The 14,992-nt window shown below is 40.4% G+C and overlaps 1 protein-coding gene across 1 annotated transcript in view; it reads right to left on the reverse strand.

Moving 5' to 3' along the window:
- The window catches only part of ASCC3 (activating signal cointegrator 1 complex subunit 3), a 281,982-nt gene that overhangs the window by 75,096 nt on the left and 191,894 nt on the right, over positions 1-14,992 (reverse strand). The window contains exons 21-25 of the mRNA XM_038761176.1: positions 13,726-13,951; positions 10,326-10,480; positions 9,080-9,178; positions 5,523-5,691; positions 40-260 (exon numbers count right to left, since the gene is read on the reverse strand). Coding sequence (XP_038617104.1) covers positions 40-260; positions 5,523-5,691; positions 9,080-9,178; positions 10,326-10,480; positions 13,726-13,951 — 870 coding nt within the window. The remainder of the gene's footprint in view (positions 1-39; positions 261-5,522; positions 5,692-9,079; positions 9,179-10,325; positions 10,481-13,725; positions 13,952-14,992) is intronic.

Consider the following 14,992-nt stretch of genomic DNA (forward strand, 5'->3'; position numbering starts at 1 on the left):
TCAAAAGAGAAGGCAAAAGTATATTGCCTGAATACAAACCTTTGAAGAGGGATATTTATTGAAGATCCTGAAGATGGCTAATTCTGCAGCCACAGTCTTTCCTGACCCCGTGGGGGCTCCCAGCAGAACATTGCAGTCGGTGTGATAAACTGTGTGAAAAATCTGTGTCTGCACAGGGTTAAAGTGGGTGAATTTGTACAGTGATTCATATTTCCGGCATCCCAAGGCAGTGATGGGTAAAGGCTGAAGATCCAGGAGCTCTGAAACAAAGGAGTATATAACCATTCCGAACTTTACCGTTACAAAATGCCGATTCTTTACAATGACTGGAAGAGGGGATAGTGGTGGTAGGACTCATGAATTGGGTCTTAGACCCACTCACACACTGTAAAATGAAAAATAGGAATCTCAGTTTTTGAAAGGTAATATTGATTTTAGAAAGGACTTGGAGTAGGCAACAGAGATCACGTGCTTGTTGCACAGAGCACTGATAGTTTGCAAGCTTAATAGCTTGTTAGCGTAGTGCATTGCACGCCATGAGTGCTCAATAAATACCATTACTACTATTGCAACATGGTTTCCACTATTTGACAATTAGTAAAGATCAATCAATCAATTGTATTTATTAAGTGCTTACTGCAGGTAGGATACTGTACTATAGCACTTGGGAGAGAACAATACAACAGAATTAGCAGACACGTTCTCTGCCCATAACAAACTTACTCTCTCGAGGGAGCTTACAGTCTAGAGGGACTGAATCTAAAGAGAAGCAGCGTGGCTCAGTGGCAAGAGCACGGGCTTGGGAGTCAGAGTTCACGGGTTCAAATTCCGGCTCCACCGCTTGTCAGCTGTGTGACTTTGGGCAAGTCACTTAACTTCTATGGACCTCAGTTACCACATCTGTAAAATGGGGATTAAGATTGTGAGCCCCCCGTGGGACAACCTGATCACCCCTTGTAACCTCCCCAGCGCTTAGAACAGTGCTTTGCACATAGTAAGCACTTAATACCAAAATTATTATTATTATTATTCTCTTAAAAGTCAGTTTGGGGGAGAAGGGGAGCTATTTTCAATGTGTACTTCCAAAATCTATGCCACTCATACAGAACTTTGTTCAAAGTCACTATTATTAGTTTTAAATTAAATTAATTTTATATGCACTCACATTTTAATGTGTATCAAGGAGGCCTTCCCAGACTGAGCCCCTTCCTTCCTCTCCCCCTCGTCCCCCTCTCCATCCCCCCCTTCTTACCTCCTTCCCTTCCCCACAGCACCTGTATATATGTATATATGTTTGTACATATTTATTACTCTATTTATTTATTTTACTTGTACATATCTATTCTATTTATTTTATTTTGTTAGTATGTTTGGTTTTGTTCTCTGTCTTCCCCTTTTAGACTGTGAGCCCACTGTTGGGTAGGGACTGTCTCTATATGTTGCCAATTTGTACTTCCCAAGTGCTTAGTACAGTGCTCTGCACATAGTAAGCGCTCAATAAATACGATTGATGATCAATTCAAACATAAAGAATCTCAGGAGTTTGCAGGTTTTCTGAAAAATATGAAACGCTACTAAAGAAAGAAGTCCCCCAGTAGAGGAAAGTGATCAGTCAGTGAGCGTTTACTGTGTTCAGAATGGTGTACTAAGCACTTGAGGGAGTACAATACAACATCGGTGGTTCACAAGTTCCCTGACGTGAATTCAAAATACATCAAACTTTCTGAACACAGACAGACACGCATGCGCGCGCGCACACACACACACACACACACACACACACTATCCTTCTAAACAACGTTATTACATGTTGGACTACCATGAAATGACCACGGATAGGTTTTTTTTTTGGTGTACTAAATACTTCTAGTTGAAGAAACCTTATCACAAAGAGACTCTGCAGTTTGGAACAAATAGATTTTTAATGTGATCCTTGAGCAGGGACCCTCAGGAGCAGAAGGGAAGGTGGACTGCTTGATTGCTTCTCTCGGTGGTGATGGCACAGCACAATGCTATGTACATTAAAACACCCAATAAATGACATAATAATAATAATAATAATGGCATTTATTAAGCATTTACTATGTGCAAAGCACTGTTCTAAGTGCTAGGGAGGCAACAGAGTGAGCAGGTTGTCCCACGGAGGGCTCACAGTCAATCCCCATTTTACAGATGAGGTAACTGAGGCACAGAGAAGTTAAGTGACTTGCCCAAAGTCACACAGCTGACAATTGGTGGAGCCGGGATTTGAACCCATGACCACTGACTCCAAAGCCCATGCTCTTTCCATTGAGCCACGCTGCTTTATAAATAAAGGATGATGGTCAAATGCATGCCAGGTATAAGATCCTTTCAAATCATACTTTTTATCCAATTTTCCAGATAAGTTGGAGTGAGGATTTCTGAACTTATTCACCACACAGTTAACAAAGGGCTAGGATTTTCAACTCAGTCTCTGTCACACAGATGTTTTCTTTGAAGTTTTTTTTTATCATATGAGAACCCAAAGAGGCTTTTTATCATGCCTCAAATGGGAGACTTTTCACAAAAATCAAAATGCTTTTAAAACAAATAGCAAAATGCGATTTTGTGCATGCTTAGAATGTTAACTATTGATATTGACAAACAGGCCGAGTTCTCCTATAAAGTTGGGGTTGCTTTCCTGAGAAGCCTTGCACTGGGGAAAATTCACGCAATGGCACTCAATTCTCCTGATGCTGCACAGGTGTGCATAAGGAGTTCCTGGTAGCTGAAACCAAACAGCTTCATGTTGTCGGAAGAACATTCCCTAATCCTTAATGGTACCCGAGCCTTTACAGGCCGAGAAAGCAAGTGTTATGTCAGAACTGTATGTGCCAGGTATCAAATGTTACAGTTCTATTTATGGGTTAAGCTCATTAAAAGGTGATTTCTGTGGAAAAATGACTGGAGGTGCTGCAGGGAAGGGTGGTTTGATAGGCCTGTGCCCAACAGGACAGCTCCATTATGTATTTAATTCATTCATTCATTCAATCCTATTTATTGAGTGCTTACTGTGTGCACAGCACCGTACTAAGCACTTGGGAAGTACAAGTTGGCACTCGAGTGGTTTATTGAAATGCATCAAATCCATGAGTTTTTAATGTCACTGTTGGTAGGGTTTGTGCCTTTCTGTTTAATTCAATGGTAGCCACGCATCCTTTAGTTGGATAAAGAGGGATTTTTCTACTTCCCATAAAGTAGTTACAACCTTAATGAACTCATGAATAAGGCCATGTCAACAAGCTATATAATAATAATAATAATAATAATGGCATTTATCAAGTGCTATGTGCAAAGCACTGTTCTAAGCGCTGGGGAGGTTACAAGGTGATCAGGCTGTCCCATGGGGGGCTCACAGTTTTAATCCCCATTTTACAGATGAGGTAACTGAGGCCCAGAGAAGTGAAGTGACTTGCCCAAAGTCACACGGCTGACAACTGGCAGAGTTGGGATTTGAACCCATGACCTCTGACTCTAAAGCCCATGCTCTTTTCCACTGAGCCACGCTGCTTCTTTAATTGTTTTAAAATTCTCTATATTGTTTTAAAAGCATTTCTCAGACTTTTACTGAGCTCTCCAGGAGGCAATCTGGGCACTGGGAGGGGGAATGGTTTAACTTAATGGGGAAGCAACACATTAATCAGTCAATCAATGGTATTTATTGAGTGCTGTGTATAGAGCACTGTACTAAGCACTTGGGAGAATACACTAAAACAGAGTTGACAAACATATTCCTTTCCCACAATGAGCTTTACTGATGAGTGCTTTGATTCTATCTACCTCAGCATGGTTTAGTGGCAAGAGCCTTAAGCGCTTAGTACAGTGCTCTGCACATAGTAAGCGCTCAATAAATACGATTGGTGATGATTCTAATCTCGGCTCCGCCACTTGTCTGCTGTGTGACCTCGGCAAGCCACTCAACTTCTCTGAGCCTCAGTTACCTCATCTCTAAAAATGGGATTAAGACTGTGAGCCCCACGTGGGAGAACATGATTACCTTGTATCTCCCCTAGCGCTTAGAACAGTGTTTGGCACATAGTAAGTGCTTAACAAATACCATAATCATTATTATTATGAAGCTAAGTATCACCAGAAGCTAGACCTAACTAAAGAGGAGAAAACAACAAGTCTTGGGATATTTCACTTCATTCATTAAAAAAGTTATCAGACCAGAGTCAAGCTGCAGAACTTCTTTCTTGGGCCTTGAAGACTTGATGAATACAATGAGCAATGTACAAGACACTTGTAAAAAAAAAACTTCAATGAAGATTTCACTTCACATTAAGGAGGCTTCTTAGTTTCCAAGGACTCAAAAGTTATGTTCTCATTCACAAGAGGATTAAGAGGTAACCTCCCACTGAAACTGGCCTCCAATGAAAAGGAATTTTTCCGTTAGGAAAATATGCAGGAATTTAAACCCACTTCTCACATTCTTATGGAAATCCCATACCAAGATCCTCTCAAAAGAAAATTTAACAGCAATAATAATTTCCTACAAGAGGAAATACATCTATGATCTGGTAGAATATGCTTCTACTATCAATACCCTAAGGGATCACAAATGAAATATTCAAATTAGTTGAAACCTATACATATATGGAAACTAATAAAATAGTCTTGATAGTGCTATTAAAACTTCAGAGGTTTTTTTATTTTTTTTCATTTAATCTATGCAGATACTGAACAAGGACTTTGTCCAGAATTCCTGAAGAACAAGATTGAATTCTGTTACATATTAGCATATATTTGCAAATTCTTTGTGTTGAGTGCAGATCTTGGTCTTTTGGTAAATATACAAAATCTATCTAAGGCTGGCAAGAATCAGGTAAGATTAGGCAGTTTCATGCACACAACTGAGGAATAAACAGTTAACTGAACAGGAAAACATTTCTGAAACACTCTAAAGGGTACATACCTTTAGATTAGCAATTCTTTAGAGAAATAACAGGCACATTGAAATGACACAAAGGATACATATGCTGCATAACATTCATGTAGAAATATGTTGGAAAATTTTAAACTGTTGGATAATGTATTAATTTTCACATTAATTCTCTGCAGTTAGTGCTGTATAATTACCGTGAATTGATGTTTATGCTTTAGAAACTCTATGGAATGGGAACAGTTTAACTTGAAAGTTTTAATCTTACTAATAAAAAACTCTTTATTTGTTATTAAACAAAAGTACTGGTGAACAGCTCCAAAATGCCAATTTATGTTAGTTAGATGTGCAAAAAACCACCAATTTTCCAAGATATGTGTATATATATCTTATGTGTATATATATATCTATATATATCTGTGTATATATACATATCTTGGAAAATTGGTGGGTTTTTGCACCAATATATATATATATTATACAGTAGATATATATATCTATATATATATATCTGTGTATATATACACAGATAGGAAATAAATACAGCTTTTATGGCACTGATCAAAAATATCAGTATTGCATACAAATGACCCACAATATCCCTGTGTGAGAAGGTTACCTGTATGAGGAGGATGCCTTTCTGGAAGAATAAGATGTTGAAAGTTGATGATACAAACGGCTTCTGCTCCTAACCATCTATCGGATACAGCTCGAATATAGTACTGGGAAGGCAGAGGTTCGAATATAGGTATTGTGAACACCAGCTGTTGAGGCTCTTTACCAATAACCTATTGCATTAAAACACAAAGCATGGAATAAATCTGAATTTCCAGGTTAGCTAGTTTCACAAACACACATTATAGGATGCATGGCATGTACTCTTTGTTCTCTAATGAACTCTCCGAGTGCCTAGTACAGTGCTCTACACAGTGATGGCTCACAATGAAGACAACTGACTGATAAACACAGCAAGAAGACCAAAAGGCTAATGGCTATAGAGCTGTACAAAACATTCATTCATTCAATTGTATTTATTGAGCGCTTACTGTGTGCAGAGCACTGTACTAAGTGCTTGGGAAGTACAAGTTGGCAACATATAGAGACGGTCCCTACCCAACAATGGGCTCACAGTCTAGAAGGGGGAGACAGATACAAAACACAACATGTGGACAGGTGTCAAGTCAAAAGATACATAGCGATACCCTATATATTTCCTTTGTTTGTTGTGGTCTAATGGTAATTATGGTATCTGTTAAGCACATACTATGTGTCAAGCCCCTGGGGTAGATACAATCAGATCAGGGAGAGCCCTGGCCCATACAGAGTTTACAGTCTATCAGAATAGGAGAATTGGTATTGAGCCCCCATTTTACAGATGAAGAAATCGAGGGGCAGAAGTTAGATGACCTGCCCAAGGTCAAATAACAATCATAATGATGGCATTTATTAAGCGCTTACTATGTGCAAAGCACTGTTCTAAGCGCTGGGGAGGTTATAAGGTGATCAGGTTGTCCCACGGGGGGCTCAGTCTTAATCCCCATTTTATAGATGAGGTAACAGGCACAGAGAAGTTAAGTGACTTGCCCAAAGTCACAGGGCTGACAGTTGGCGGAGCCAGGGTTTGAACCCATGACCTCTGACTCCAAAGCCCGTGCTCTTTCCACTGAGCCATGCTGCTTCCTGCAAGTTGTGTAGACAGGATTAGAACCCAGGACTCCTGACTTTCAGGCCAGTGCTCCACTGCTCCTAATGCTCCACTAGGCCATATCTAGATACCGCCAGCCTTGTTATGCCACCACTTCATCTGTCTTTCCATTCACAGTGTCCTCTAAGTCTCCCTCAGGAGGAGCTGCAGGATGTTAATGTATTTCTTGTTTCGCTTGAAGTTGTTTTTAGCCCTCAACCCAAATTTGGTTTCACTGTTCACTCAGGTCCTTGTTTCAATTAGTATTATGTGATACTGTCACATTCATTCAATCAGTTGTACTATTAGAGTATCTATTAAAAGCTAAGCACTGTACTAAGTCCTTGAGAGGGTACAACAGAAGCAAAAACACATGTTCCCTGTCTTTTAAAAGCTTTACAATGAACCACCTCAATAGTTTGGATGCTACTTTTGGATAAACTGATCCTTATTGCTGTGTGAGTTTGTTCCATAGGTGACAATTATCAATCCAGAACATGATATACATGTTGCTGTGCTGATTCATACACCCTTTAAATGATACTCTTGTACCTTAGGTGTGTTCACCTTCAGACTATAAGATCCCTGTAGACTGCAAACTCCCTCTAGACTGTAAACTCGCTGTGGACAGGGGATGTGTCTCATACTGTACTTTCCCAAGCTCTTAGTACAGTACTCTGCACATAGTAAGCACTCAATTAATACGACCAATTGATTAATTCATGTTGGGAGGCTGGTGTTGGTAATTTGAGTTGATACACGGCATCCTCCATGACAGAAAAGGAATGCTATTATTTACTTTTCTAATCCCATGAAGTCTAATACCTTTTTTTTTTTTTTTACCACATTTTGGTATCACAACCTATGTTGGCACTTGAGGTCCCCATGACAATCTGCTTGCCGGGATTTGGTACCTCTTCAGGGACTGTGTTTTTCTTTTTAAATGATATTTGTTAAGTGCTTACTATGTGCCAGGCACTATACAAGGCGCTGTGATAGATGCAAGATAATCAGGTTGGACACAGTCCCTTTCCCACACAGCGTTCACAAGCTTAATCCCCATTTTACAGATGAGGGAACTGAGGCACAGAGAAGTTAAATGACTTGCCCAAGGTCACACAGCAGACAAGTAGAGGAGCTTGGATTAGAACCAGGTCCTTTTGATTCCCAAGCTAATGCTCTATCCACTAAGCCATGCTGCTTCCTTGTTCAGACTGTTCAGATCCCAGTAGAATTTTCTTTCATTTCTTCAGGATTCAATACATGTTCTGTGGGACATACGCACTAATGTGACAAAGACAACAGGACTAGATATCTTAGACTGTGAGTTCTATGTGGTGTAGGGATTGAGTCCAACCAGAAAAACATGTGCTTACCCCAGCACTTAGAAAAGTGTTTTATACATAGTAAGCGTTTAACAAACACCATTACAACAACAACAACAACATTGTGATGTAAGCACGGTGTGGAGTGGAGTGCTGGTCTTGCATCAGCCTTTTTTTCCAGCCACACATGTGCCCAAGGGTAGGAGCTTCCCCAATGGGAGCTCCAGCAATCAATACAAAGAAAACTACTAACATCTAACTGTCCTCCATATCTGAATAAAATGCTGTAAGTAGTGAACTTTTTTCCCAAGTTTTCTGGCACAGGCTGAAAAGATGGTATTTTTTAAAATGTGGAATTCGTTAAGCACTAAATATGTGCCAGGCACTGTACTAAGTGCTGGGGTAGATATAAGATAATCAGGTTGGACACAGTCCATGTCCCACAGGGGGCTCAGAGTCTTAATCCCCATTTTACAGATGACTTATAGCTCATGAGCCTCTCAAAGGAAAGGGTCCGCATCTAATTTCCATCTACATACTCCTTCCCAGGGCTTAAAACAGTGTTCTGCATGATGAATGTGCTCAATAAATACTATCACTACTACTAATAGTTCCTTCCACATTATGCACAGGGAAAGGTCATCCTTTCTTTATTCTATTTGCTATCTGACATGCGGTAGAGTGGTTTGGATTCTGCCTCTGAGCACCATGATGTTCCCAGAGCTTCAGCTCAAAAGGAGCTCACCGCCACCCTCCCGTTCCAGACTGTCATATCCCATCTGGATTGTTGGTCTCTGTTGTCTCTCAATAGAGTGCTGAACTGCTGCACTGTTTGAGATTGTTTCTCTGGAACCTAGAGAATTTCTTTTACTCACTGCCAGAGTTTGCTCCATTTTGGCTCAACGTATATATCTTCATTATTAAAGGTACTGATTGAACTCCTCCTGGGTGACGTATGTAGTACTAGAAGCTGGGGGTCGAGGGACAGTGTCATACAGAGGATGATCAAGACAGTCGGAGTTTACATTCTAAGGGAGGCAGGGGTGAGGGAGATTAACTGAACATTTGATATTGCTTGCTGATAAAATGTACTTATTACAAAAATAATTTTCACCGTTACATGGTTTCTCGTATTCTCTATTGACCAATGAAAGGGCATATGTTCACCTGTTTTTTCTGAATGAGAAAATATTCCGAATGGTAAATATGGTCATTGGTTGGATCTTCCACCCAAATCCACCAGGGTTCCCCAACAGCACCATGAACCTAGGATGAGAAAAACAGGGATCTGGTGTTAGGCGATACCACTGAAAGTGTACATTGGCAAACTGGATTCATAAACAGGAAATCTCCCTTTCTGAAATAATTTGAGGCATGTGAGATGAGAAACCTGATTTCAATTACACTGGATATTAACCTACTTCATTTTAATTTTTAACATCTGGTTAATTTTTCTTTGCCATAATAAATAAAATTAAGTAGCATTCTAATAAGTAAAATATGGAAGATTTGTCCCAGGGTATGGGTCTGAAACACTGATGAGACTTCTGAGCACAAAGGAAACAGGAAAATGCTTCCTATATGGATAGATTACGTGACCAATATAGTTATTCTAAAAGAGCTACCACAACAGGAAAAAAAGCTCAAAAATAAAGTTTAGATTTAGAAATAGCTTCAAAAGAATGTTATTAGGTCTTGACTGAGGATGACAAACCATTATAACCAATGGTAGGTGAGGAAAATGATGACAAAGTTAGTGGCAGAGGAGGATCGAAGCTCTCAAGCCGAGGACTCCGGTGCACTGCTTAAGCCATAAGACAATAGGTGCCCCCACCCCACAGCGGCGATAGGGAACTACGGACTCAGTCGCCCCATAGGGCTGTTTTAACAAGACCCCCAAGACTGCTCACCTCAGGTCTCCGACAAGAGCTGACAATGCCCAAAATACTGGCATTCTAACCTTAACTTTTCCCTCTCGGTCCTTAACCCCTCTATAGTACTCCTGCATCCTTTTTTCTCCAGGCTCAAAATGAGAAGTTGGCACCTGTAACAGAGACATTTAAAAAAATGCCCCAATATCCTACTGGAAGAACCAAAAACAAAACCAAAAAAACAAAGCTTTGTCTTTTTTGAGGGTTTTGGTCCAAGTTCCAGGAAGAAAAATACTGAGTGAGATCCACAGATCAGAAGTTGAAACACAGAATGGCATACAATCCAGTAGCCATCTCAGTCAAATTAGTGCTATCAACACGTAATTACAGTAGATTATTGTTATTGTTTACTAGAAAAAATGACACATTTCATGACCTTTTTATTTATTTGAAAGATATGCTGGTTTTTTCTCTCATTTTTTAAGCCTCCTTATACCCGTCCCATTATTCCAGTGGCAAATCTAGTGCTTCCTGCTTTTTACCTGATCATTCCACTTGAAGTCAGGGCAGATGCTCAGTCTAACCCGGAGCACAGTGCGGGTAATGGGCTGGATAGCTGCTTCCATTGTAATGGAAGGGATTTGATGGACACATTGCTTGACCTTTAACCCAATATTCACATGATGCAGCATGTGACCTGAAAAGAAAAGAACAGGTTAAGCAAGCGTGCATAAACAGGAAAAACCATACAATCTGACTTGTAAATGGGATTTCAGAGACTGGGGTTTTATTGCTTGGTTTTCTGCTTTGGTGTAGAAAATGGCTCACACCCATGACCTGGTGCGTTGGAATATTTTGTAATGCTTAACTTGAGTTGTTAATTCAAACTCTGAAAATCAGAATTAACCCTTCTATGAAGATCATCGCCAGGATTCCAAAAGTTATTCAGCATGGACAATAGCTAAACTATTCCAGGTCAGCTTTCTTCTTCCTGTGGAATTTTGAGATTGTTCTGAGGCTGACATTCAGTGCCTACCACAATCATGAAGCATGACATTAACGTGGGACACAACTCTGAATTCTTACAACTCTGATTTTATACCTCTTATGAAAACAGGGGATGTTGCACTTAAAAAACTAAAATAAGCTAAGAGAAAAGTTAGACCTGACATAACTGTTTCAAAAACCATGAAAATCAATTGATATCATACTTAGATGCCATGAATGCAAATCTTCTAAACTATTTATATGGGTGTGGGCAAAGCCAAAGGCTGGAGATGTACTGACATCCATTTGCTGGTACTGATCTGACTTCTTGCACAAGAACGGCGAACATTTGATTGGTTGAAACCAATCATATGCTTGCCTGAGCATCCTTCCCTCTGTAGGTAGTTTGTGAATGTGGAGAAATATAAACACACACCAGAAACCAAAGAAAAAGATGACTTTTTTTAGCTTTGCCAGATTCTAGACTTAATAAGAACATCTGGAGGAGTAGCTGAGTTCATAGTATTTTATCTTATGTCCCTAAGTTTAATATTTTTCAAAACTGCAGAGCTTCAGAGAGTCCCTAAGGACATGCTGGTAATTGGCTGGGGATAGATCTTTTAGCTCCACCTCATCTTTCTGACTTAATTCCCCCGAATTCCAGACCAAACATTTCACGTCTGCTCTCAAGACCTAGCCAAAACATAAATCTCAAAAGCATATTATACAAATGATTTTGCGGTGACGGATTAAAGACTACAAACCAAAAGTATTGACAAAAACTTTTCCTTCCACTATAATACCACAGGTTTTAGTAGCAAAATCACGTGAATCTTTTAGTGCTCACAGGTTATTTATTTGGGTTTTCCTCCCTTACTGCTGGACTCATCTCCATCAATGCTTCCCAAGCAGCTGAACATCCTTAAAATTACACACTAACTTCTAAAAGCTTCCGGTTTAGGTTTTGCAAGTTAAAATCAAACAGAAAAATGCCAGCAAGGCCCCGCTGAAGTAAGAAGAATGATTTTACTCACCTGCTTCCCAACTCAATAGTACTCTGAAATCCTTCAGACCCCTTTCAAATCTTAGTTTCCCCTCTCCATCCTCTTGCCCCTGCTCACTACCCCTAAATGACATTAAAGTCTAATAAAAGCTTCCAACTGATATACAATAAAAAGTTGAGGCTCTGAAGAAGCCAAGCCACTCCAGTTCTGAAGACGAAGTTTCCACTTCAAAGAGCAAAATGTTTGCACTTGCAAAGCTTACAACAAAATACAAAAGTAAGATTATTTTCTATTTATGAAGTGGAAGATAAATTTAGGTCCAAATTGAGCATAGAAATAATACTCAAAATATTTCTGAATGAATAAAAAGTAACACATAGCTTTGTATGGTTCATATAACTCCGAGGGGGTTTGGACTAATTTTTTTTTCAGTAGGGCACTTTTCGGAGGCTGCACTACTCCAGTACTAGGTAGGTCATGAAAGGATAAGCAGCATGAGAAGCAGTGTGGCTTAGTGGAAATATAATACCACTGGTTTGGGAGTCAGAGGTTGTGGGTTCTAATCCCAGCTCCGCCACTTGTCAGCTGTGTGACTTTGGGCACATCACTTAACTTCTCTGTGCCTCAATTACCTCATTTGTAAAATGGGGATTAAGACTGTGAGCCCCATGTGGGACAATCTCATTACCTTGTATCTACCCCAGTGCTTAGAACAGTTCTTGGCACATGGTAAGTTCTTAACAAGTACCATCGTTATTATTATTATTATTATAAAGACATAACCAAATTGTCCTTGTCCTCGTAGTCCCCAGCTTGAAGCCTTCATCACTTGTTGGCACCCAACGAAACTTTCAGCTGCCTATCACTCTTTAGCACTCTGTTCATGCTGACACTGATGAAGAGGTGAGGAGACTCACTTGCAGGGGTGCGTCAAATCCAGAGCACAAAGAAAATATAGAGGTCTTGTAACTCTCACCCGAGGCCAAAAGATAGCCTGCTGTCAGACTGGATGGACCTCAGTTTTTTCAAATTGTTTTTTTCTTTTAAATGGTATTTTTTAAGTGCTTATTTTATGCCAGGCACTGTTCTAAGTTTTGGGATAGAGTCGAGGTAATCAGATTGGACACAGTCCATGTTCCTCATGGGACTGACAGTCTTAATCCCTATTTTACAGCTGAGGTGACTGAGGCTAATAGAAGTTAAGGGACTGGCCCAAGGTCACACAGCAGACAATAAATACAATTGATTGTCTGAAGTGGCAGAGACAGGATTAGAACTCATCCTTCTGAGACTCGCAGGCCCGTGCCCCATCCACTAAGTCAGGCTGCTTCTCTGACCCTCATCATCATCAATCGTATTTATTGAGCGCTTACTGTGTGCAGAGCACTGTACTTATGATGTAGTGCGGGTGGTGAAGAAAACAACCAAAACTTTAAGACAAGGACCTACAGTAACAATGAGCTTACAGTCCAATCAGGGAAAAAAAGCAAGTAACAAAAACAAACTTATAAATTGAGGACTGTACCTAAGAGCTGAGGAATTCAACAGGGAAGGTCCCTACCAGGGAAGGGCCCAGTATCGGGGGGTTAGACCATCAAGTCTTCTAGGAAGTGGGTTTTCCAATTCTCTTTTATGGAAAGTTGGGGCTTGTCTTGTTGAAGTGGGGTTTGGAGGTCAGTCCAGGCAGAGGGGATGGTGTGGGCATTGGCTCAGAAGCAGGACAGCCTAGCACGAGGTCAAGTAAGAAGGTTAATATGGGCTGATCTTTGGAATAAATGTGAAGTCGCAATTTTCACAGGAAAAGAAAAATAAATTTAATGAACCCAACAAGGGTATGGGCATTTCTCTGCTAATATGGAAATGCTTCATCCTGTATTTTTTTTTTTGTCTTCAGAAAATGAGATTTAATTCCCTAGAGGCAATGACTTGAGCCGTTTTAACACTCTCTTACCTATTTCATCTTTCCTCATGTCCTTCAACTTGTCCACTGTGAGGTTTTTATCTTCGAGTTTTGTCAGGACGGAAGGCGGCAGGACGGAGAACTGCCTCAGGGGACTGGCCCAGCCCCATAGCCGTTTGTCAATGACTTTGCTGAGGTTCAGGAGGCGGTACGTCATGGCGGGCCAACGTTTCCTCAGTGCCACTTCAAAAAGGGCCCGGACAATTCGGGCAGCATTCTGCAGGACAAACAATGGGGGAGGGAGCCAAAATAGAAGTCTGTGTTTAACTTTAATGTTGAATCAGGAAGTGCTGAGATTCTGTTTTATGGAAATTAGAACCCACTTGATATATTTCAAGGCCAGAGCTTGAACCGATCAATCATATTTATTGAGCACTTACTGTGTGCCGAGCACTGTACTAAGTGCATGGGAGAGTACAATACAATAGAGTTGGTATACACGTTCCCTGCCCACAGCAACTTTACAGTCTAGAGAAAAAAGCGAAGCAATGACAACCTTTTGTACAAATCTGGAAGGGCAGTCCTGAATGGCAACCTCAGACAATGTCTACAACCTCCCTACTAGGGGAGGAAATTTCCACATTAACTGGACTTCGGGTACTACATGGCACTGTGGATAGAGCTCGGGCCTGGGGGTTAGAAGGTCATGGATTCTAATCTCGGTTCTGCCACTTGTCTGCTGTGTGACCTTAGGCAAGTCACTTCACTTCCTCTGAGCTTCAGTAACCTCATCTGTAAAATGGGGATTGAGACTGTGAGCCCCACGTAGGACAGGGACTGTGTCCAATCTAAGTTGCTTGGTTGAGCATTCAGTATACTGCCTGGAACACAATAATCATTTAAATCCATTCTACTACTACTACTAACTATTATTATTAATTAGAGGCCTGGGGAGGGGGCTCGTGCACTTGCATGGGTGAGTGCTACATTGCAACGTTTCCCCCTCTAAGATTGTAAGTTATATGAAGGCAGCGTGTGTCTGCTAGCTCTACTGTACTCTCCCAAGCACTTAGCACAGTGCTCTGCATGCTGTAGTCAATAAATATAATTTATTAATGCATGGCTTTCTAAGAACACAACCCCATGTTATGAGAATAGGATATAAGTCTGGGAAATACAGTCATTCTAATATAGGTTCTGGGATCCAACAGACCAATTTACCAGGGTATGACTGAAGTATATAAAGTGAACTACTCCAGAACAAAAAAACCCAACAAAATATTTCTGGTAAGGGAAGAGAGTGAAAACTATTCTCCAA

Source organism: Tachyglossus aculeatus, chromosome 19 (genome assembly GCF_015852505.1).
Source record: "Tachyglossus aculeatus isolate mTacAcu1 chromosome 19, mTacAcu1.pri, whole genome shotgun sequence".
Classification (NCBI taxonomy): Eukaryota; Metazoa; Chordata; class Mammalia; order Monotremata; family Tachyglossidae; genus Tachyglossus; species Tachyglossus aculeatus.